The 21,971-nt window shown below is 41.9% G+C and overlaps 4 protein-coding genes across 4 annotated transcripts; 2 read left to right on the top strand and 2 right to left on the bottom strand.

The window, feature by feature from the left end:
• Window positions 1–723: 723 nt before the first annotated feature.
• On the top strand, window positions 724–1,579 carry LOC115678010 (calcium-binding protein KIC). Its single transcript, XM_030601281.2, has one exon. The coding sequence runs from the start codon at window positions 940–942 to the stop codon at window positions 1,369–1,371; it is 432 nt and encodes a 143-aa protein (XP_030457141.2). The 5' UTR covers window positions 724–939; the 3' UTR covers window positions 1,372–1,579.
• A 555-nt stretch (window positions 1,580–2,134) lies between these two features.
• LOC115678152 (serine/arginine-rich splicing factor RS31-like) lies at window positions 2,135–4,806 on the bottom strand. Its single transcript, XM_030601472.2, has 6 exons — window positions 4,669–4,806; window positions 4,344–4,483; window positions 3,211–3,323; window positions 2,845–3,074; window positions 2,488–2,748; window positions 2,135–2,362 (listed from the first exon to the last, which is right to left on the bottom strand). Exons 1-6 carry the CDS (start codon window positions 4,785–4,787, stop codon window positions 2,332–2,334), a joined length of 894 nt encoding a protein of 297 aa, XP_030457332.2. The 5' UTR covers window positions 4,788–4,806; the 3' UTR covers window positions 2,135–2,331.
• Window positions 4,807–6,426: 1,620 nt separating this feature from the next.
• Window positions 6,427–11,867, top strand: LOC115678199 (peroxisome biogenesis protein 16). The gene is made up of 8 exons (XM_030601538.2): window positions 6,427–6,572; window positions 9,416–9,473; window positions 9,967–10,183; window positions 10,268–10,590; window positions 10,673–10,941; window positions 11,100–11,167; window positions 11,265–11,326; window positions 11,428–11,867. Exons 1-8 carry the CDS (start codon window positions 6,504–6,506, stop codon window positions 11,487–11,489), a joined length of 1,128 nt encoding a protein of 375 aa, XP_030457398.2. The 5' UTR covers window positions 6,427–6,503; the 3' UTR covers window positions 11,490–11,867.
• Window positions 11,868–16,244: 4,377 nt separating this feature from the next.
• On the bottom strand, window positions 16,245–19,202 carry LOC115678066 (disease resistance protein L6-like). The gene is made up of 4 exons (XM_056318422.1): window positions 18,527–19,202; window positions 17,239–18,331; window positions 16,436–16,720; window positions 16,245–16,352 (listed from the first exon to the last, which is right to left on the bottom strand). Exons 1-4 carry the CDS (start codon window positions 19,090–19,092, stop codon window positions 16,245–16,247), a joined length of 2,052 nt encoding a protein of 683 aa, XP_056174397.1. The 5' UTR covers window positions 19,093–19,202.
• Window positions 19,203–21,971: the final 2,769 nt, after the last annotated feature.

Here is a 21,971-nt window from a genome sequence, read left to right as displayed (position 1 = left end):
GAATGCTGCCCTCACTATTTTTCAAGTTTCTCTGGCTATAACAAATATAAGAATCTACATAGTCGTGTCCTAAGCATTAACTCAGCATACAAATTATGCCAATATATCCTTCTATCACACTAGGAAGTTGCCATTCATCCTAATGTTGGTGAAGGCTACCCCTCCAACAATGTGCTCTGGTTTGCCATGGTGTTTCCCCAGGGAAGAGAAGACTCAGGAGTTCTAACTAAAGTGCATAATCAATTAATCGCATGTTGGAGTTGTTTGTGGAGTAACTTTTGCCAGGCTTTCATGGGTAAAGACTGTTTTCCCCCCTTCCTTTTGAAATGAGAGAAAATTCAATGAATAAACCGGCTCAAAATAAGATGATGACAGAGCGAGCGACCAGCACGCCTCTTCATTTTGTTTGGGCATGAATTATTAAAATGGACGGCAGATGTCATCGAAAAGAACAGACAGAAGAATAAGCATTTAGAAGCGATCAAAATGATAGTGATGGAGAGAAAGGAAGCTTCTCAGAAGCCGCAGCTCTGGACAAATTAAGCTATCTCTCTGGCCTGACCTTTGGAGATCCTGTATTCCCTCCCATCCAAACAGTAGGCACCTTCCTTGAAGTCCTCCACACGAGAGAAAAGGGCCTATCGAACAGGTTCTTTCTGGATTGCTTCTTATCAGCGCCGTTGATTTTCCCAACATGGGTGGTTTATATGATGGACACCTAAGTCCTCCTGTTGTAGTTGACAACTTCAAATACCCCCCGATCCCATCCCCACCACCCTACCTATATCATCCAATAAAAACCCATCACATTTTCCACACCATCAAGAACTTCTTCCTTCCACATGACCCATCTGCTAGATTCCCATCACAGGAGCTTCTTTTGCATCCCAAAAGCTCGCCCATTTCACTGATCAGGCTTGCAAATCATAGCGTCGAAAGATGGAGAGTGATCACTCCAAAGAAATAATGGAAGCCACCAACAATGACAGGGAGTTCAAGGACATGTTGCCGGTGATGGCAGAGAAGCTCGACGTAGAGACTTTCGTGTCGGAGTTATGTGGCGGATTCAGGCTCTTGGCAGAACCTGGAAGTGGTTTGATTACATCAGAAAGCCTGAGAAAGAATTCAGCACTTCTAGGAATGGAGGGAATGAGCATGGAAGACTCGGAGGCGATGGTAAAAGAGGGAGATCTCGACGGTGACGGTGCCCTTAACCAGACAGAGTTTTGCATCCTGATGGTGAGGCTCAGCCCTGGATTGATGGAAGATGCGGAGGCTTGGCTTCAGAAGGCCCTCGATGAGGAGCTTGCCAAATCTTCTAGTCAAACTCGTGTTCCTTCAACAAGTTCAGGAGAATTTTCCAATCTCTAAGCGTCGTTCGCCTGCGTTTACATGTAAACGAGTTTGTAACAAAGGCGATAGAACGACTCATCGCATTTCTTTACATCATGCATGGTGCTTCCAGTGGAATAAGTTGAAAGGAGTATAGGACTATGTGAACCTCGTGTTGACTCTCCCTATTCCTGCATTTACAGCTATTGACAATGGCCAAAAGCTCGTTACGGCTCATTTTTCTCCACGATCACATTCCTGTTGTATGAATGGGCAAAATACAATACATACATACATACAGATATATATTTATATTTGAGAATCATTAGACATCGTATCTGCCCTTTTTCTTCGAAAACTGTTGGGCAGCAAAATCCCTGATGCTACTGCTTGCATAGCCCAAAAAGATGGGTTGTTCAGCAGCACAAAAAGTGACCCACCAAAAAAGAACAACCAGGTTGTCATGAATCCCACATGTACATCATTAAGCAGCAATTTCTTCTAACCTCGCAAATGTTTTAATAAACAGATAGCCTTGCACATTAATTCCCGACTTTAGGCAGCTAGCAGCAGCTCCTTCAAGTTCAAAATTGGGCCTGAAATTAGGCTCCTACATTCACGACCATGCTTACATTCATGACTATGAAGCTTAGAACAAAAATGAAAGATTTTATGGGACACCGAGAATGGTGTCAATTCCCATCATTAAAAAGGCACAGGATGCAGATATTTTCTTGACAATCTTCAGTAAAGTAGAAGGTTCTTCCACATTAAGGGCGAATTAACAGCAGCCAACTCGGAGTTACCAAAAGCAAGAAAGCAAGATGGTTCAATATTAATGATCATCCAGAGATCATTTAAGAGCAACAGGCAGGTCCAGAGATAGAGTAGCATTACGACTTCAATCTCCACAAAAAGTCCCTAAAACTAGACAAGTAACAAGTCTGCAGCTATCTATTTGGTTTAATCTCCACATTCTACTGAGCTTCTCAAGGATCTTCAAGTTCTCGATCTTCGAACAGGAGAGCGGCTGTTCAAATGGACAAAAACAAAAAAGTCAAGAAACATCACTGATGCATACATCCTCATTAAGCAAAAAGAAAAGGTCTTCATTGAGCAAATTCATACGCCTTCTTCAAAAGGGTAGAATGGTACCTGCGGTATCTGCCATACTCTGGGCTCCTCTGACGGTCATAAGCTGGGCCAGCTGGACCATTGTATCGATCATACACTGGGCTTCGAGCTCGACCATAATCAGGACTTGGTCGCCGATGATACAGTGGGCTAGGTGACCTCCTGTAAGGACTATCCGCACGCCGACCATGACCTCCTCTTCTAGGGCTGCCCAATCTTTCATCCCTCTCACCATCATCCTTCAAAGCATATTCAACTGAGACAACTCTGTCTAATATCTTGCTGCAAAAGTGCAAAGTCATCTTCAATATACAGATTCTGTGATTCTAGATTTGTGCGGCAGATGACACAATAAATAAACATAAAAGCATTTATTGCCTCATGTGAGTGCACTCCAAAGCTTTTGTAGCCTCCTCTTGAGTCTCAAACTGCACAAATGCAAAGTTCCGACGTATACGAACATTAAGAACCTTCCCATAAGGTTCAAAGTGTCTTTCTATGTCACGAACTCCTGTGCGAATGGGATCGAAGTTGATAACAAAAAGAGTCTTAGTGGGCCTCTGGTTCGCCACCGACCTAGAACCATCTCGATGCCGTCCCCTTTCTCCCTAGAAGAGGGAAAAAACCAATTGTATGAACTTTATTGGAACAAGGACCACTCCCAAAGTTCTAGCAGATGTAAACAAAAAGCTCAAGACAAGACATGAGTTATATATAAACACGTCAGCAAACAAAATTACACACCTTAGCCCACTCCACCGACAACCTGCGCCTGTCATAACCAAATGGCATATTGTCCACGCCACGAATGGCATCTGCAGCATCACGCTCGTCCTCAAAATAAACGAAAGCAAACCCTGCCACGAATTAAAAGTTATGATGGGAGGTATTAAAAGGAAGAGATTCGGAGGATAGAAAAGCGAACAACTAAATCATTTTCCTTTTCCCTAGCAGAAACTAGAAACGTACGACACCTGCATATATGAGAAGGGCTGATGTACAGAAAGTTTGTAGAGGCGTGGCAAGCTGAACTAAGTCATGGTGGTGGCATATTAAAGGTCTAAATCCAAGGTTTCAGTTCTGAGATGTCATTGCTAAAAGCATGCTTCAGTTCAGCATTCAGAGACGAATCAGAAACGGAAGTTGGCGTGACAGAATGCACTGATCCCCCTATATCTGCCGTGATTGATAGACAGGGCAATAAAATCGATAGAGCCCGGCGTGACCATTCTTGTAAGATGGCAACTTATGGCAGTAAGGAGGATGAGTGAAGGATGAGGGAGTGCAAGGAATGCAGTATGGTGCCATCTGAAATGTGGCGGGAGAGCAGGCAAGCATGAAGCATTCCTTTCCAAAAGGAATGTTGTGCAGAGATGTCTCAGCTCATTTTCCTCTAGTAGAGATTCCTGCGTCAAAAGAAACACTTAAATATGGAGACTTTCTCCGATTAAATCGAAAATTCCTCGGCTGCAGGCGACCACGCGAGGGCGACCCACAAATCTAGTGCGACTCACATCTTATTCTACAAAATATTTTCTTTTCATTTCATTTCCACTCATACTTAATCCATCCACCTGTCCCGCAAGTCAAATCTTCCTGCCCCAAAACACTGTTTGCTACTACTTTGTCATTGCATTCAATTTACGGTTCACTGCACTCATTCCTCTCGGGTGCGCGTTACGCATATCGTATCGTTCGTCAAATTAGCGCAATCGAGTCCAGATAAAACGAAAACCCTAAGGAAGGCAACAGAGTGACTGCGCTCCCGAAATCAGTACAGCAGAATCGGACGCTACATCCATCCTCGAGCACACAAGCTCACGTGGGGGCTGGGGTCGGAGCACTGAGCAGCACCGAAAGAGAGGGAAACAATTTACCAGACTTCATGTCGACGCGCTCCACCCTGCCATACTTGGAGAACAAGCGCTCGAGCTCCGACTGGCGAGTCTCGTACTCGAAGTTGCCCACGAAGACCGGCCTCATCTCGGCTGCGCGAACAGAGCCCGAAGGTTTCCACCTGCCACGGAAGAACGAAAGCGGCTGCGAATCAAAGAAACCTCGACTCGCAGGACGCAAAAGCACAAAGGGAGCAGAAGACGACTCCTCCTCCGCCATAGCAATGGAGAACGATGTCTCGACAGACCTCGCGACCCGAAAGCTGCTCGACAGACGAATGCAGAGAGAGAGAGAGAGAGAGAGTACTGTGGAAGCTCGGACTGGGGATTCGATGGCGCTCGATGACAGGAAACCCTAGAGGACCGAGACGACGACGACGACGACGACGACGACAGGATTTGCAATCGTATCACCACCAATCGCATCGGCGATACTAGCGAAATTCCTTAATTAGCCTCCTCCCCCTCCTCGTCAAAGATCTTAACCGTCGAAGCTCGTCCGCCGTGGCGCGGCGTGGTCCGTCGATTGGCGGAGCCGGGTTGGGCTTAGACGCTAATGGGCCCGCTTCGGAAGAGGCCCAATGCACTGTGATTTGGAAAATCGTTCATTCTCCGAATTCCATCTCCTTAGAAATTCCTTTTGAGCAGCTCTATCTATTATTTTTTTTTACCTTAGTTTGTATATACGATTCTGAAAATATAGAATCGCATCTATATTTCCTCAAGCAAATTGAATTGTGTGGTTAGCCTATGTTAACAATGCTTACATTGAAATGCAAACCCGAACCTAAAGTTACCCGTTGAATAGCCCTTTTCGGTAATATCTCGTTCCCGAATTTTTTCTTTTCCCTTTCGTATGTTCTACCCGAGGTGAAATAACTGAGAAGAATTATCTTCCTAACTCGGCTTACATTACCTTTTGCTGCCCTTTACCTGCTAAAAGAAACGACATCGTCGTTTTGTCTTTTACGGGACCATGAATTTTGATTAGATAAAAAACGATCTCAAAAGTTATTTTTGGAGTCTCGACACTAGATTATGGATCGACTATCATTTACATGCGGTTTCTTTTCTATCTGTCTTGCCATCGTCAACAATTTCCAGCCAAAGAGATAATAATCTGCACAACCGATTCTAATTTATTTCATCTTCTTCTTTTACACACACGGATTTCCATATCCATCTAGCATTTAGCAATGGCTTGGGTGGAAAGAGACAAGCATGATGCATAAAAGGCTCTTTTTTTTACTATGTAAACATCAGATTCGATGAGATTTTCTCTATCTCGGATCAATCTCGACCGTTAGAGTGAGAGTGCAAAGGAGCAATCGTCCTAATCATTTTGATTCTTTCCACTTTATGTCAAAACACAAAACTCCCAGTTCCGTGATTACCTCCCTTTTGCGGGTGCAAAAGAAGAGCGCGAATCAATCATATTCATGAATCCAAGCGATTCGTGGTGGGTCGATTGTAAAAGGAGTTTGCGAAATTTTCGTCGAGGTAAACAACCAGCGGCGTCATTACTACATCAGTCAATTTAAATATTTCTATGCATTTCAATTTAAATTGTACATATTATAAAATTTCCAGATAAGCTTGTTATTATCAAAGAGTTAACTATATCGAACAAAATAATGATTAAAAAGTTTAAACTCTTTTTTTTTTTTAAAGTTGGTCGTCTCGTTTGATAGAATTCTAACAAAATGAAAAATCCTCGAAAAAAGTCTCCCCCACGCATCGGAGTGCGCGAAATCCATATCCGCTTCCCTCTCGCTCGCCCAACCAGCAAAAAAATTTCCACAAAATCGACCGCCCACAGCGATTCACAAACCACATCTCCACCGTCCAAAACCGCGGGCCCCAGGGGAACGATCTCAACGGCCGAAAACCCATCATCAGCTATTTTTCCCAATCGACGGCCGACAATCGAAGTACGGGTTTCACGTAAAAGACAAACGATATTCGCAACGGATCAAAAGGTTCTTCAATTTCACTCGGAGCTTCTTCCGCCCTCGGGATTCGTGGACTGCTCGCGCGTTGTTCGGGACCTGAATCGTCCGGAGGAGCACCGCCGCCGCCGCGCCGCCGTCGGAATCGGAGCGGGGGGGCTGAGCCGGCCGAGCGGGGTTCCCTCGGCGGGCCATGGAGGGTTACAAGCGGTGGGTCCGGAGGAACAGGGAGTACGTGAACTCGTTGGAGTCTCTGGCCAACGTAAGATTTCCCGGGACTTTCTCTTTAGTGTTCTCCGTTATCGGTCGATGGCGCGCGCGCGCGCGCATGGGAGTGGGATTTTGGTGGGGGTGAGTCGATAATCCGTCTTTTTCACTGAACGTCCCCGCGACCGTTCTGATCTCGGGGTTCACGAGCAGTAGGTGGGTCCTGTGACAGTGTGGGGGATGGTGCTGAATTGGTGGTGTGGGCCGGTGCCTTCATGGCTGAGAGAATTTTATAGCGATGCTGTAATTTTTTGTTGATCAGTCTGTGGAAATTTTTATGTGAAGATTGGGATGAGAGGAATTTATGCGAGGGGGTTTTTTTAATTTTTTTTCGTCTCTGTTGCAGTAGGTTGAATTGAAAGACATGATACAGTTTTTTTCGGTGTTGAAGTTGTTGCTGCCTAGGGAGTCTGGCAACTGCTATATACAGTTGAAGTTTGTACACTAAATATTTGGGTGATGACTTGAGCATTAGATAATGGAACAGAGTTACTTACTTTTTTCTTTCTTTTTTGTGGGTTATTTTGGTGCGAAGTGAATTTTCTCAGCTGTCGAGGAGGATTATTGCTGTCCATGATTCTGTTCAAATAGTATGAGAGTAGAAGGGAACTTTCAGTAAAAGTACTCAGAAGCAATAGCCGAAGAAGCGCCCTTTAGTTAGCTAGTCATATAAATTTCGGGGTACTTATACTTTTACGTGCTTCTACTATATGTAATCCACAAAATGCTTTAATGGGGCAGTTGCTAGTTCTTTGGAGGCATAAGAGAACTGCAACTACGCTGCTTAAGTTTCCTTAGTGAGCTAGTTTGTATGTGGGTAATCTTTATTTTCTTCAGAAAGTACTGAGACTGCTTGCGTGTGGGGAGATTGAGGGAGGGAGGGTATTATGAGGTGGGGGGGGACGGGCATTATGTGCTTCAGCAAGAGAGTAATAGCTTAGTCGAGAAGTGGAAAGAAATAGAGAAGCAAGAGAATTCAACACAGTGAATTGAGAGAAATGTCATCAGTTTCTCAGCCCATTATTCAAAAATTAACCGCAATCTCAGTAACTATGACAACCTAATCTTTTTTGTTTCAATCTGGCTTGTTGATCAGAGTCATGACAAATCTTAAAAGTTTCAGTGATATAGCTAAGTCTTGTCTACTTAGAAAGATGAATCGAGTGTCCACCATTACTAACTGACGACAACCGTAGGAAAAATCAAAATATGATATATTTGACTGGCCACTGGAAAGGTCTAGGCTTAAGCTAGGGAAAAATGAAACATTTGCTACTCAAATTATATGCAAGTGAAAAGACTTTTTTTTATGTTATCAACTTGTACTAGCAACTTTTGGGGTAAGCACGCGGAAAGATATGATGACTCAAACGTCCAAATAGACATTAGAAGGAAAATATTGGGAAGTTGTTTTATTGGATCAAGTAAAATAGATTATTTTTACTTGAAAGCAAGTGCATAAGAGTACAATACAGAAAAGGAGCAAATTCAAAGTTTTATTTACTTAATTTCCAATTGGTATTTCGGTTTTTTTCCCCTCTATGGCATTTTTCAGTAGATCTCTTGTCAAAAGGTAACCATGATTGAATTAGTACTATTAGGATGAATGACCCAAGGAATGTTCCCATATGGTATTGTTCCTTTCTATGTCAATTCTGTGATTGGATGTGTCTTTGAAGTTATATGACAAAAGATGATCAATCATAACAGAGCCCATTGCATTTTTTTCATCAGTATTTATCTAGTGCTGATGCAGCCTGTTCCTAGGCAGCCCGGTGAGGAGGACTTTGTCATTAATAATGTTACTATTGGAATTATCCTAGTTGGCTGATGCGTATGTGTCATTTCCATAAGAAGGCATAAGCCATCTTTCATTGCACTCCTTGTGAATGGGTTGCCATAGATTTTGGTTCATATTATTGCAAGTCTTTTTTGAGTGGTGGAAGCTTCAGTTTGGGCAGATGGATTATTTTATGTGCCGGAAGGAAAAACATTGTGTAGAGAGGATAAGAAGCCATTTGATTAGTTCCACAGTCTTGTTAGTGTACTTCTTTACGGGGCGCGGTTTGTCGAAGAGCACAACATCACTATCTTTGGCAATTTTAACCTAAGTTTATTAATAGATGGCTCTCAATGGCCATCATTTGGTGGATTAATTATATTATCAAGTCTTTTGGGATCTTGTGGATCTTCTTCTTGTGTAAATGTTTATCACGTTGTTGTATCTCTTGTACTTCTCAACGCAGTTTTTACTTGGAAGTTTCGCAGTTGACTAACTCGTAGTGATTTATTGTCTGCGATTGCATTGACATAAAGCTCTACGTGAGCTGGACAACAGAAAAATGGTTAAAGAAGCGTGAAGATATGTCTTTGGCCAACATCTGCATTTTGGTAATTCTTTCCCTGCTCACCCTGTTTCATTTACAGCGTGTTCCAAACTTGATTTAAATTTACAAGAAAAATGGTAGTATTACGGATTTGCAGCCTAGCACTAACTTAGATGCTGCCCAGCTTCTATTTCAATTATGTGCATCTTGTTGCTTACAATCTGTATTCCACCTTGATCCATCTGTATTGATACCTTTCTGTCTGGGTGGAAAAAAAGTCTTATTTGCTTCACTCCATAGCACATCTGGCATGTATAAATTGTTTCAGCCATAACTAGACATTCTTGATCTAACATGCACAAGAAAGCTCTATTTGTGTGCTATTTTTAGATTGGTTTGGACTATTCTATGTACGGGTTTTGGTAAATTATGATGTTGTGTGCTGACTTCTGATGATAGCAGACTCTTATCTATGCCCTCATCTCATCTGGATGTTTTAATTGTGGAACAGGGTTTAACATGGCTGCTGCCAGAGCGATTCTCTTCTTCAGAGATAGGACCAGAAGCAGGTTTTGTGAAAATTTGGTAACTTTTAGCTACATATTATCAACTTAGGGTTTGAATGACCTTTTCTGCATCAAATGCCTCTCTGCTTGTGCTATGAGATATAGTTGGGCTGAATTGACCATACAAGTGCGAGAATTTGGTTACATTTAGCTACTCGTTTTCAAATTAGGTTTTGAAAAAGCTTTTCTGCATCAAATTGCAAATAGGAGAGATTGTTTGGTCAAAGAGGAACCAGACATATGGAAAGATGTTTTCAGTGCTTTAAATCTCCACATATAAGGAAACTCAAGATAGCATGATTGACTAATCGGCCATCGCTTTCTTAAATTGTGGGGGTTTAATTCAAGGAGTAAACTGTGTACATGCAAGCCCATGTTCATTAAAATTCAGGTTGCTTGTTCTTATAGCGTTTTGGCTATTGTTTTCCACATTTTTTTCTCATGTATAATGAAAGAATTTGGAGTTTTATTGGGAAAGTTTGTCATTTTGCTGCAGTGACTGCTATCTTGGGTGTTATAACTGCCATCAATGAACACATAATTGATACCGCCCCATCTCAGATCCACACTGGTCATCCTGAGCCTTCTACATTTCCTTATTCGTTATGCATATCTGCATTAAAGGACTTGGAAACACTTGTTGAAGTTGTTGCACAACATTACTATGGTGATACCAAGAAGTGGAACTTCATTGCAGCTACAGAGGCTATTAAGTGAGTTAAGATGATGTTAGCCAACTTTTCATGTAGCCATAGTTTGTGTAGTTTGCTGATGTTCTGGTAGTCTGTTTGAACCAGGTTTTCGGTCAGGTTAGCCATGTTTCGGAATAGTGGCTATAAGATGCTTCTACAGGGCGGGGAGAATCCAAATTCTGAGAAGACATCAGAAGTTTCCTTCTCACAGTCCAGACCTGGAGATTTCAGAAAACCTGGATTTTATAGTGGGCCTGGTTCTTTCAGGAATAGCTTTGGGCAGAATGGACAGAATGGGCAGAATGGGTGGAATCTGGAAGGAAGAGCACTGTCGGCGTTAAGCAGATTTGGAGAGAATGCCAGAATGGTTTCTGACCCAGCGTGGTTGCGCAGGGTGCAGCAACAGAATTCTATTATGGAATCAATCGGTAGGCGTGTCGGGAGGTCGTTAGTTGAACCTTGGTGAAGTTGTATAGTGTACTTTTGCTGATACATTTTGTTTTATGGCAGCTCCAAAGGCAGAGAAATCAACATTGTCATCTATTTTGTCCGAGAAGGGTGTTCATGGATCTTTATATCTCATGGGGGAAATCCTATTTATTGCAAGGCCGCTAATCTATGTTTTATTTATTAGAAAGTATGGAACTCGGTCTTGGACTCCTTGGTTTCTTTCACTGGCCATGGATGTGGTTGGCGTTGGCATCTTTTCTCAAGTTATGTTGTCTGGATGGGGTAGTAGAGATCACAAGTTTCAGTACACCACTGCAGAAAAAGATGAGGTTAGAGTCTCTAGTTATGTATTCATTCATTTGAATTTGTCCATTTAGCATGCCCTGGCTTGTATCACAAAGCTTTTGGACTGGCCTTCGAGCCATGTCATGTCCAGATTAATGATTCTCTCAAGATGTGTCAAGTGTTCTTTTTCCCTGTATTTTAGTTGAAAAGAAGAAAGGTACTCTGGGCACTCTACCTCATGAGAGATCCATTTTTTAGCAAATACATAAGGTACTCATAGCTACCAGAAATTATATTCCGTTGTGAAATTTACATTTCTGGGATGAATGTCCTGATGGAAACCACGTACCTTTCTCTAATATTTCAGGGAAAGGCTCGACAAAGCAGAGAAACTGTTGGAACCTGTTCCCCTTTTTGGGGCTCTTACAGGTGTTCTTATGTTCCCATTTTGCTTCTATTTTTTACGTTGGCTAAGCTAAGGCTACTTATCATGGGCAATTGTGCTCATTCTTTGATGTTTACTCATGCAGCTAAAGTCATAGAGCTGATTGTCGGAGCCCAAACACGGTATACGTACATGTCAGGCTCATAAGAGTGAAGCCTTAGAAAGCTGTGCTACACTTTTGAGTAGCCACGCCCACCAGGAATAGAATAAAGGACTGTATCCACTATCCTCATGAGTTGCTAGAAGTTGAGGGACGATGTCTCGGTGACAAAAATCGACATGCTGACGTTTCTGGAAAATAACATGATAACTGGTGAAGTTCTGCTGCAGATCTTAAATTGTACACTGGTTTCTTGGTTTTGTTGGAAACATATTTTGCTTCTAGCTTGGATTGCATCTGGGAGGAAGTTCTCATTGCGCAGACTTCACTTCAGAGTCGGGGTTCAATCATGTTGACTTTTCTTGGGGGGCTTTGGAAGAAAATCTCATATCCCCTTTACTTTATGCTGTCTAGTAATTCTTCTTCCCTTTTGTTTCTTTCCTTCTTTCTTTGTTTAGATCCCTGCGTACTGAAGAATATTGCAGTCAGTTTGATAATGGTCGAGTGACATTGTTTCTTCTGTTCAAATGAAGGAATCCTTTAGATGTGAGAAAGTGGATTTTGTTCTATTATTGATCAGAGATCCCTTCATGAAAAAATACAAACCGGAGTTGGAAGAAGGGGAAGGAGAAAGAGTCCTTGACCCACACTTTGAGCTGCAACAAGGGGATTTTGAATTTTGAGAGCAATCAACAGTTATGCATCTGCTTTATACTTAGTAAGAAACTTCAGTGGCAACCATTTTGATGGCAATGCTAAAAGAAATCTCGAGCTTTGCCTTCTTGGCTAAGAGTTTCTGCTTTAAACAGTTGTCCATATTTTCTTATCAGCACCGGAGTCGCATATGTAGCTTTTCAAGTTTGGGATTTTACTGGTCTTGGCGGAGCCAATCGATTACGGCCATTAACAATGGTGGGTCTCGTACTTTTATTTTTGTGGAGCAATCCTGCAACTATTTCCTTTGTTTTTTCTTGCACGAAAATCGAATGCTAAGAATTTTCCATCTCAGAGAGCCCACACGACACTTCCATGCATGTTGAAGACCGGTAGTCACCACCGATCTGGTGACAGTTCTATGATCTCGAGAGATTGAATCTCCTTCCTAAAAATGTAGTATCTCAGTGCATTTTATTGTACTTTCTATATAAAATGTTGTGCCTCACAATATTGTGGAGTTTTTCAATGAACGATTGACATTTGTTCTTTTACGATCCAATGGTTAGAGATTTTCCGGGATTTGTATCAGTGCCCTAAATTGGGTGACAATTCACTCTCTACTCCTTTTACAAATACCGAGTACATATACTAAATTGAATCTGAACCACTCACAATGATAAGATTCATGTAAGTCTCGTATAGATCTCACCAAATCTAACGATTTAGACTCAGAGTTAAGGTTGTGTTTGTATGTTGAGTTCGCTGAACGCTAGCGATAGAAAAACAAGTAGGAAATGAATGATGGGTCACTTGGCCATTGGTCAAAGTTATAGGTAATGTGAAAAAATTAGAATAATAACACAAATAGTCCATAAACTTTGGCCCAATGTGTAGTGTCGTCCCTGATTTTTAATTTGTTCAATGTCAGTTGAGTCACCACCGGCAGTCCTATGTGCATGAGGCATATCTCCAAGTCAGTGATTTCTAGCAAACATTGGCCAAAAGGATTACATCGGAATTTCGCGCAATGATTCAGGACTAAATTGGAAAAAATGGAAAGTTTAGGACCAAATTGAATTATATACCCTACGTTTAGAACTGATTTGACAATTTCCTCTCCGGGGAGAGATACTGTGACGGCCCCGGCATTGCATGGACATTTTATGAGCATGAATGTGGGAAAGTTTTTCACTGGTGAACGATTACTTTACACGTATATAGACTCTATACATGCATGGATTCGCATTCATGAAAAAGTATATTGCGGAGTGGATGTAGAGAAAATGGCGCGAGGTACTAACGGGTCAAAAGAAAGAGGAGATTCCAAGTGTGGTGAAAACATCCGCAAGTAAAATTAATGTGCCTGCAAAGGCTCTGTTGTTTCACAATTTCACTAAACCATATCTTCATTCACAAGCCAACTTTGATTACTGTTATTAGGTTTTGGGGGAGGAGATTGTGGGGGAGCAAATGCACTCATGTTGCCTATAATTCGTTGAGCGTTCCGGGACAACAACATCACCAATATTTTGGCTTGTCAAATATACTAAGTGACGGCAATGATGAAGAAATCATATTGTGTAATGGTTTACTTTGATCTTTTATTCATAGACGGGGTCGTATTGCTCGCACAGATGTTTTGGAGTCGTGACATTGAGACCTGGCGGGTGTTGTGCGGATGACTATTTGAGCCCGGAGTGTGCAGCCGAAACTTACTGAGCTGCATGGCCAACTTCAAGAACCCTGGAGGGCGAACTTCTGAAGGAAGAAAATGCTAAGTCGAGGATGTCGTCGACGTCCTCTCTCTTGTCATGAAAGCTGCTTTGCTTGCCGGAAGATAACTCCACAAGCCCCGAATCTCTGTCCTTGTTCAATGGATGTATCAACTCGAATCCCTTCACCTCGCTGCATGATCACCCCTATCTTCTTTAACTTTTTTTTCTTCCTGCTGTTTGTCTTCGTCTGTTCTCGCTCTGTAACAAATGGGAAAAAGAAAAGAGAGTATTGTGAAGTGCCTCTGTTTTCCTCTCCTGTAGAATTGGAAGAGTAATGGAAACTGACAATGGACTTCAATTATAATTGCAGAAACAAGAACATAAAGTGGCCACAGAGTTCAAAACCCAAGATCCGCAAACAAATTTAGAATGCCAAGTAATGCGAATCGAACATACTACTCTATACTTCTATACTTAATTAACAAACAATATCATGATCAGGGGGAACGAACTTGATTTTATCATAAGGGCGACCAAGAAAAACATTTGAATAGTTGACAAACAGCTTTTCGGCATCTAGTGAGCAACTGTCATAGCTATCAAAATACGTTTTCTCTGGAACAAAAGAATTTCGAACGGAAATCCTGAGATTCTGCACATGCTTCCTCTGTTTCTAATGTCAGGATGTTCAATCTTCGGCGTTAGGAATCACATCATTATGGTTGATACTTTCCTCAAGTTCATAAGGAAATTGCTGTCAAGTGTTAATCCTTCAACAAATTAGGAGTTGGATGGATATGATTCCAGAGACTCAAGCTGCCTGAACTATCAAGAACAATAATTATAAATTGCAACCTTCATTAACTGCATCAATTCAAATAGCTGCTTCAAAAACTGAAAAACCATCCCTAAGAAAGGCTTTAACACCTCCTGCATATTGGTGCAATATCACGAGATCAATTTGTTATCCACTGAATCGATTACTACCAAATCATGCCACAAGGTGCTATTTAGGAATCCATCTTTCAGATTAGTCTTGACACCAAAACTCCCACAAAGCAAGAACAACGTCCAGCTCTGCCTTCATTCCGGTGCCAAAACAAACAGTCCATTTACACAGTCACTTCATTCTTAATCTCACATCAAAACCACCTCCACCTATGGTTCTCTTTGGTTTATATGTCCCATATTAATATGAAATTGCTTCTTTCGTCATACAAAGCAGGCTATAGTATATCTTGCTATTTCGAAGGTCCAGAATGAGCACTGGCTGAACAAATCCACATTGCATAGCATAAACATTCAAATGCTTGAATAAATAAAACATAAAATTTGAAGCTGATTTTTCCAGACGGGATGAATTTGATTGATATCCCGCCCTCGATCAAATTCCTCACATAAATCTCATCAAGAATCCAAAATGGCCAGAGAATCTTGTGAAGAGAATATAGCAGTGTATCAAAAACATGTTAATGACTTACCTTGAAATGCATTCTTAAGGGACAGAGATAACTGAAGTGAAGGGGTTTCCTGAAGAGTACACATGGCTTATCTGAAGCAACTGTTCTTCCATTTGAGCATCCTCATGGATAAAGTGAAATCCAAAGTATCTGAGTAGGGGAATAAACATAACCAAATAGATGTCAAGGGACGAAGCCAATCATTCTTCAAACTCAGTACTTCGAGAAAAATTATAACTCAAATGTGCTAGTGAGAGTCATTGATAGATAAGCTAGGATGAGAAATCTAACTTGATGGCTATGACATCTGATGTACGTAGAAGGCAATCTGATGACTGTTGGCACTATCAAGAGAATGATTTCTCCAAAGTGTCATGTCATACTCCTCCATCAGCTTCCATGTTCCTTGAATCACGTAAGAGAAGGAAGCCGATAGCCTGTTGTCATTTTAATTGATTAAATTCAACCTAATTATTTCATGTAAAAGAAAGGAGACAAAAAGAAAATAATCCATCTTTTTTATTCGGTGATTAAATATCAAACCTCCTCCTTCGTATGTTGCTAATATCAGATTGTTAATACATTAACTATAGAAAATTTTGAGTCGGCAAAAATATATAATAATGGCAGAAATTCGAAACTTACTAATTTATTGACATATTTGTAAATCTATTGACGGGCTACACTGGTACAATTTGAAAAAGAATGGTCACTAACTAATTTAAGGAGACGTTGGTAAAATCATTTTGTGGTTTTACTAACCACACCTATAAAATTTGAAGAATTTTGATAATTTACTGATTTATTTGGTAAATCTTTCTACTTTTCCTTGTGTATGTGTTATTGACTCCTGTCACAATCCGAAGCACGATACCCCTGAAGCATCGTGCTTCCACGACCAGCGTCTCCATTCCTTGATGTACTTAAAAGACAAACGTAGAATAAGGGGCTATCAAGAAAAATGGTCTTATCAACCTTCGAACACTAACCGCTTTAGATTTCGGAAGGCTGAGAGATTAGGAGTAACTTCTAAACGATGGCAATCTCGAAGAATAAGAGATTTCAACCGCTTTGCCACCTGCAAAACAAAATGATTGATAAATTTTCGCAAAGAATGAGTCACTAGAAACAAAAGACAAAACAAGATGCTCTCAGTCTGACCTTGAGATGAATCCAACCTTCCCAAAACTCTGAAATGTCACTTTCTGATAAATCAAGGTGGACTAATTTCTCCAGACAAAATCTAGCGGGCACGAATGCAGGACATCCCTTCCACTTAAGCCTTCGTAACTTAGGAAGCAAGCCTTTGGAATCTCCAATCAGTTTTGCATTATGCACTTCAAGGAACCTTAAGTTCGGTAGTGTCTCAAATTGCTCGGTTGTGAATTCCCTCCGCGAGAAGTCATGGTGGAGACAAAGGGCCTTTACGCGATCTTTCAGAATTCCCTTCACAAATGTTACATCAAATCAGCTAACAGTGGACACATTATCACTTTGCCTTCATTATATACTTGTGAAGTTGATGCTCAGGTCAGACCAGATTTTGTCACAAGCGTGATTAATTTTTTTTTTTTTTATGATGAAATTTTTCCCTTCTTTTGTTTATGCTATTTGCTCCCTTTTCTTTTTCCGTCTCTTATCCGATTAGAGCATCAGTGCAACAGGTCATTTCAAGGGAAAAAAACACAATTGCTTGATCGAATAACGACTTAGAATCAATCAATACTCACACCAAGTGCACAAAGCTACCACTAAGCAGTTGTTTCAACCAAAAGTTTTCTTTCTTTTTCTTTTTAATTCAATAGAAAATGTCTACCATGTATAGATGCTAAGCACATCACTTCCGAATCACATCGAGGAAATAATTTAAGGAGAGTAATCTCGGCTGTGAGGTTTAACAATTCATTCCAATCGAGAGATTTCATGTCAAAAGAGAGTAGAACAACGATAGAGGTAACAATTACCTTATTTCCCTGAAGTACTTCCAAGGCTTCCTCAGGAACCCACAGCCTACTTCGGTTCATAGGCGCATCGTAATCTTCTTGACGAACAATTTCCCTACCAAGGTCTCTCAGTTGGTCATGCATTTTCAACTTTCCATAATCAATTTTTATTAGAGACATAAAACACAATATTTCGATCCCCATCCTTGGAAGAAAATTACAAGCATCCCACATGTAGGACACAAAATCAGAGTAATGTCCAATGAAGAAACAAGCAATATCCAAAAAAATCTGCTTTTCCTGATAGTTTAATTCGTCATAACTTATCCTCAACTTCTCTTGCACTTTCCTATGTGGTACTTCCTTTAACTTCATTAACGCATCTTGCCAAAATGCTGGGTTTCGCCCACATAGAAACGAACCTATAACCTCGAGAGCTAAGGGAAGCCCTCCGGTAGTGGACACGACAGCACGAGAGAGAGACTCAAATTCACACGGAGGAGAGTCCCTCATAAAGGCATGTCTACTAAACAAGATCAGGGACTTATCCTCAGCAATTTCCTTGAGTTCGTACTTGCAGTTCACCCCAGCTTCATCAAGGACGGACCTTATTCTTGTTGTAATGATTATCCTACTTCCCATCTCAAACCAGTCACGTTTCCCAACCAAAGCTTTGAGCTGATCATTAAGATCCACGTCATCTAGAAGAATTAACACTTTCTTACATTTAAATCTGGATTCCATGATCCTAATTCCTTCATCCGTATTAGACACTTGATCGTTCATTTTCAGTATATCAAATATTAATTGATTCTGCAAACATGAAATGCCCTTGCGCCGCGAGGATTCTCGAATATCTGCAATGAAACTACGATGCTGAAACTTGTCGGAGAGCTTATTGTAGACGACCTTGGCTAAAGTTGTCTTACCAATGCCCCCCATTCCATGAATACCGACAATTTGGGTAGCACTAGGGTTATCATCCAGCAATCTCAAAATATCCTCCACAGCATTATCGATTCCGACAAGTTGTTCGGTAACAACCAGCTGAAAGGCCTTCTTTAACTCGCCCAATACTTTTCTGACGACCATTTTCACCAATTCTCCTTCGTAACTGTTTATAAAGCATTCGAGCCAAAATGCATTAGAAGAACAATCGTATCCTGTTATATCTCATTATCACAACACTCCAGCATATAAGAGCGAAAAAGGCAAGCGCAAATTGAAGAACACGCGAATTCATGGCCTCCTCTACAAGCAAGACCCTGTTGAAAGAAAGTAAACAAGGTTTTGATAGAAAATGAAATACCCGTCAGTAGTTTTTTCCGACTCCCATCCCTTTAGGGAAGCCACTTCTTTGAGTGCTTGTTTCCATTTCGCAACATCTTCTTCCAAATACTTCTCACTTAAATGGGAGAACGTCTCTCCAAAGCTCCCTATTTGGTGTCGCACATGGGCCGGTTCAACCCGGTAAAATACGGGCAACACAACGTGCCCGACGCTCTTCATGCAGTCTGCCATGTGGGCGAGCTCCTGAAGGCACCATTTGCTCGAAGCGTAGTTCCGAGAGAGAATCGGGATTGAGATCTTACTGTTCTTAATGGCCTGGAGAAGATTGGTGCCGATCTCCTCACCTTCGCGAAGCTCATCGTTGTCTCTGAACACGCGGATTCCAGCATCGACGAGACCGTTGTAGAGGTGATCTGCTAAGGTTCTGCGAGTATCCTCGCCGCTGAAACTCAAAAACACATCGTAATTATCACTGCCCGCTGAAGTGGCGGAGGAACTAGACGCACCGGTATCATGAGCTTTTCGACGTGCGCTCTCCTTGTTGCTTCGGACAAAATTGTGTTCGAACGCCAGACGACGTTTCATTTTTACTCCTTCGATGATTCTTGAACTGATCTCTCAGTGAATATCAAAGAACAAATTGCCTCTATTCGGGTTGCCCAGCAAGATGACCGTGGAGAGCTGAGTTTTTGGTACTCTATGCTCTATGCTTCAAGACGCACATGGATCGAGAGTGAAAAAGCTAAGACAAATTAATAGAAAATGACTGGATTTTCAGTCGTCGCGTGAAGTGGGCGCCTCGCGAACCGCCCATGACCTTTCTTTTGGGTAAACTACATTTAGTTGTCGATGGCGCCCGCCGTTTTGCACCACTAGTACTATTTTTCACTCATAACTGTCGGTTCCAAACCCTAAATATCTGGGACTGATGCGTCTCCTTCGCTGTTCTTGTTATACATGGTGGAGCTTACATTTCTAGACTACACGTTCACGCTATAAATGAATGATTCGTGTTAAGTGGTGATACTCGATATTAGTGATGGTATAAATATTGGAGCCCTAATACTTATGGCCATTGTTCAATTTGTCTGCGCTTTTTCATGATATATAATGCACGGTGTTCACTTTGTCGCATCTATGCGAAGTGAAGACTTTCTGCGACCATGTAGAGCCGAGTTTTTTCGCAATTTATACTTCAAAGCTGGGGAAAGTACACTGATTTTTCTGAATGAGTTTGGGCACAATGTGAAAAAGTTAAAGCAAGTTGAAATATAGACTTTCCATTAAAAAGGAAAAAGAAGAGCTGCCCCGCACGTTCTTTGGGGGGCCAGGAAAAGCGGGCCGCTCTGATTGACTCTTCGCGTCTGTAGGTCCCCAAAGAAAATTACAAGTGTGACATTCCGAATTTCGACCCATTTTTGGGATTTATAAAATGTGTAATTCGTCAGTGCACTTATAATAAAATCTCGCCCGGAACTGATCACTCTTGGGTTATTTTTTTTTAAATTAGAGATTTTGCTAGAATCGCACTCGATCGAATTTGGCCATTATTTAGAGCGCGAACTTTGGTGTCGAATTTCTCGGAGTTTCATGACGAATTTAATTGGACGATGTCGATATTATTGTGGCCAGTGTCAATATTACCCGGGATAAGTGAAAAGTGAAATTTGGACCGGGTGTGGATTTGGACTAGTAGACCTCCCTCGTAGTGTGTTTTAGTTATTATCTTTTGGCCTTTTTCCTAATTTATAATTAGGGTTTTTCATGGGCCGTTGGATCGTTTTCGGATTTGAACGAGGATCGTCGGATCGCGCTCAAGTGCATTTGACTTTTTGTTTCTTCTCTCTCTCTCTCCTCCCCCACGTCGCCGTTGCCCCACGCCGCTGACTTCCTCCTCTTTCCCCGCTGCCCTCCCCCACGTTGTTTCTGCCTTTGCTGCTGCTGCTGACTTCTTCCACCAACTCCACCAGCCATCATCACTCCCCCATGCTTCAGCTGACTCCCCACGTTGCTGCTCACCCTCACGTTGCTGCTGCCTCTGCTTTGCTGCCGCTGCCATGCCTCTGTTCTGCTGACTTCTGCTCTTGTTGATCATGTTGGTTGACTGCTTCTGCTCCTACGTTGCTTGCTGCTGCAGCTTCTGCTTCACGCTGCTGCTCCCCCCATGCTGCTGCTGCTGATTACTTCTGCTTGCTAACCGCTGACACCCCTTCTTCTGCTGACTTGTTGACCTCTCCTCCTTGCTGACTTCCTCTGCTGACCTACCGCTGCCCACGCCTTTGCTGCTGCTGCCCATGATGAACTTCACATGCTGCTTCTGTTCTGCCCTTTTAACGCTGCTTCTTCACTTCGTTGCTGCTGTTTTCTTCTTCATTTTGCTTCGTTGCTTCTTGCTTTTCTTCTTCTTCGCTTTGCTCACCAGACCGACCAGCTCCCTTGCTCAGCCACCCTCAGCCGCCGTGAGCGCCGCCACCCGCCGCCACTCATCTCAGCCACACACCACCACCGAGCTCACTCTCTTCCTTCCCTTCCATTCGTCCATCCCGTCACCACCACCACTCAGCATCACCAGCACCTTCGTCCATCTCCACCAGCCAACCACCTCAGCCGTACCGCTCGCCGCCGTCCAGGTCGCCGGAAATCGCCGAGCTACCCGTCCAACCGCCGGAGCAACTGCTGCTTGCTTGGCTTGGCTTTGTTAGGCTCCCTAGCTTGAAAATCTTGCTTAGGCCTTGAGTAAGTGGCTTCCTAACCCTTGACTAGGCTAAGGGGTGACTAATGGACATGTTAGAGATGGTTTAAGGACTGTGGATAGTTGGATTAGTGGCTGGTTGTGCTTGGTTTGCTTGGTGGTGCTTGTTGGTTAATTTTCGGTAAGGTTGCTGCTGTGTCGCTGGATTTTGCTATTTTTACTGTGAATTGTGTGGGCCGAATTTGAGGAAGTGTTCTTCATAAAAGTTGTTCATAACATCTTGAAGTTTGACATATATTAAATCTGGAATTTTTGGAGATCATTTAGTGCCATTCGTAAGTCCATCTTTTGACCGAAATAAGTCTGCCGGAAATACTGTTCCTCCGACCTTCGGGTCTGTTCGAATTTTTATAAATTTTTCTAGACCTATTTTCAAAATACTTTCTTCACAAAACTTGTTGGAGACATTTTTGGCTATGACATATAAAAATTTCGAATCGTTCTAAGGAGATTTGGTTACTACTTGAAATGCATTTTGGAAGCCGGATGGCCAGTCCGAATGAAATGTTTTATGTCCGACTTTGGATGACAAAAAGAGGTGGTTCTAGACAGAAATGGATCTTGTGTTCTCCATGAAAAATGTTAATCAAGATGTTTTGTATAACATATGCAAATTTCAGAATTTTTGGAGTTGAATTAATATTTATTTCAAAGAAATTTCGGTTGTTGCTCAAACTGCCCAGAATAGCCCGAATGTGTGCAATTCCGGTTT

This window comes from Syzygium oleosum, unplaced genomic scaffold (genome assembly GCF_021117445.2).
Source record: "Syzygium oleosum isolate NSW1041296 unplaced genomic scaffold, Sole_v2.1 Sole_v2.15, whole genome shotgun sequence".
In the NCBI taxonomy this organism is placed as follows: domain Eukaryota; kingdom Viridiplantae; phylum Streptophyta; class Magnoliopsida; order Myrtales; family Myrtaceae; genus Syzygium; species Syzygium oleosum.
Note: the sequence above shows the minus strand (reverse complement) of the source record. Positions and strands in the feature narration are given on the sequence as shown.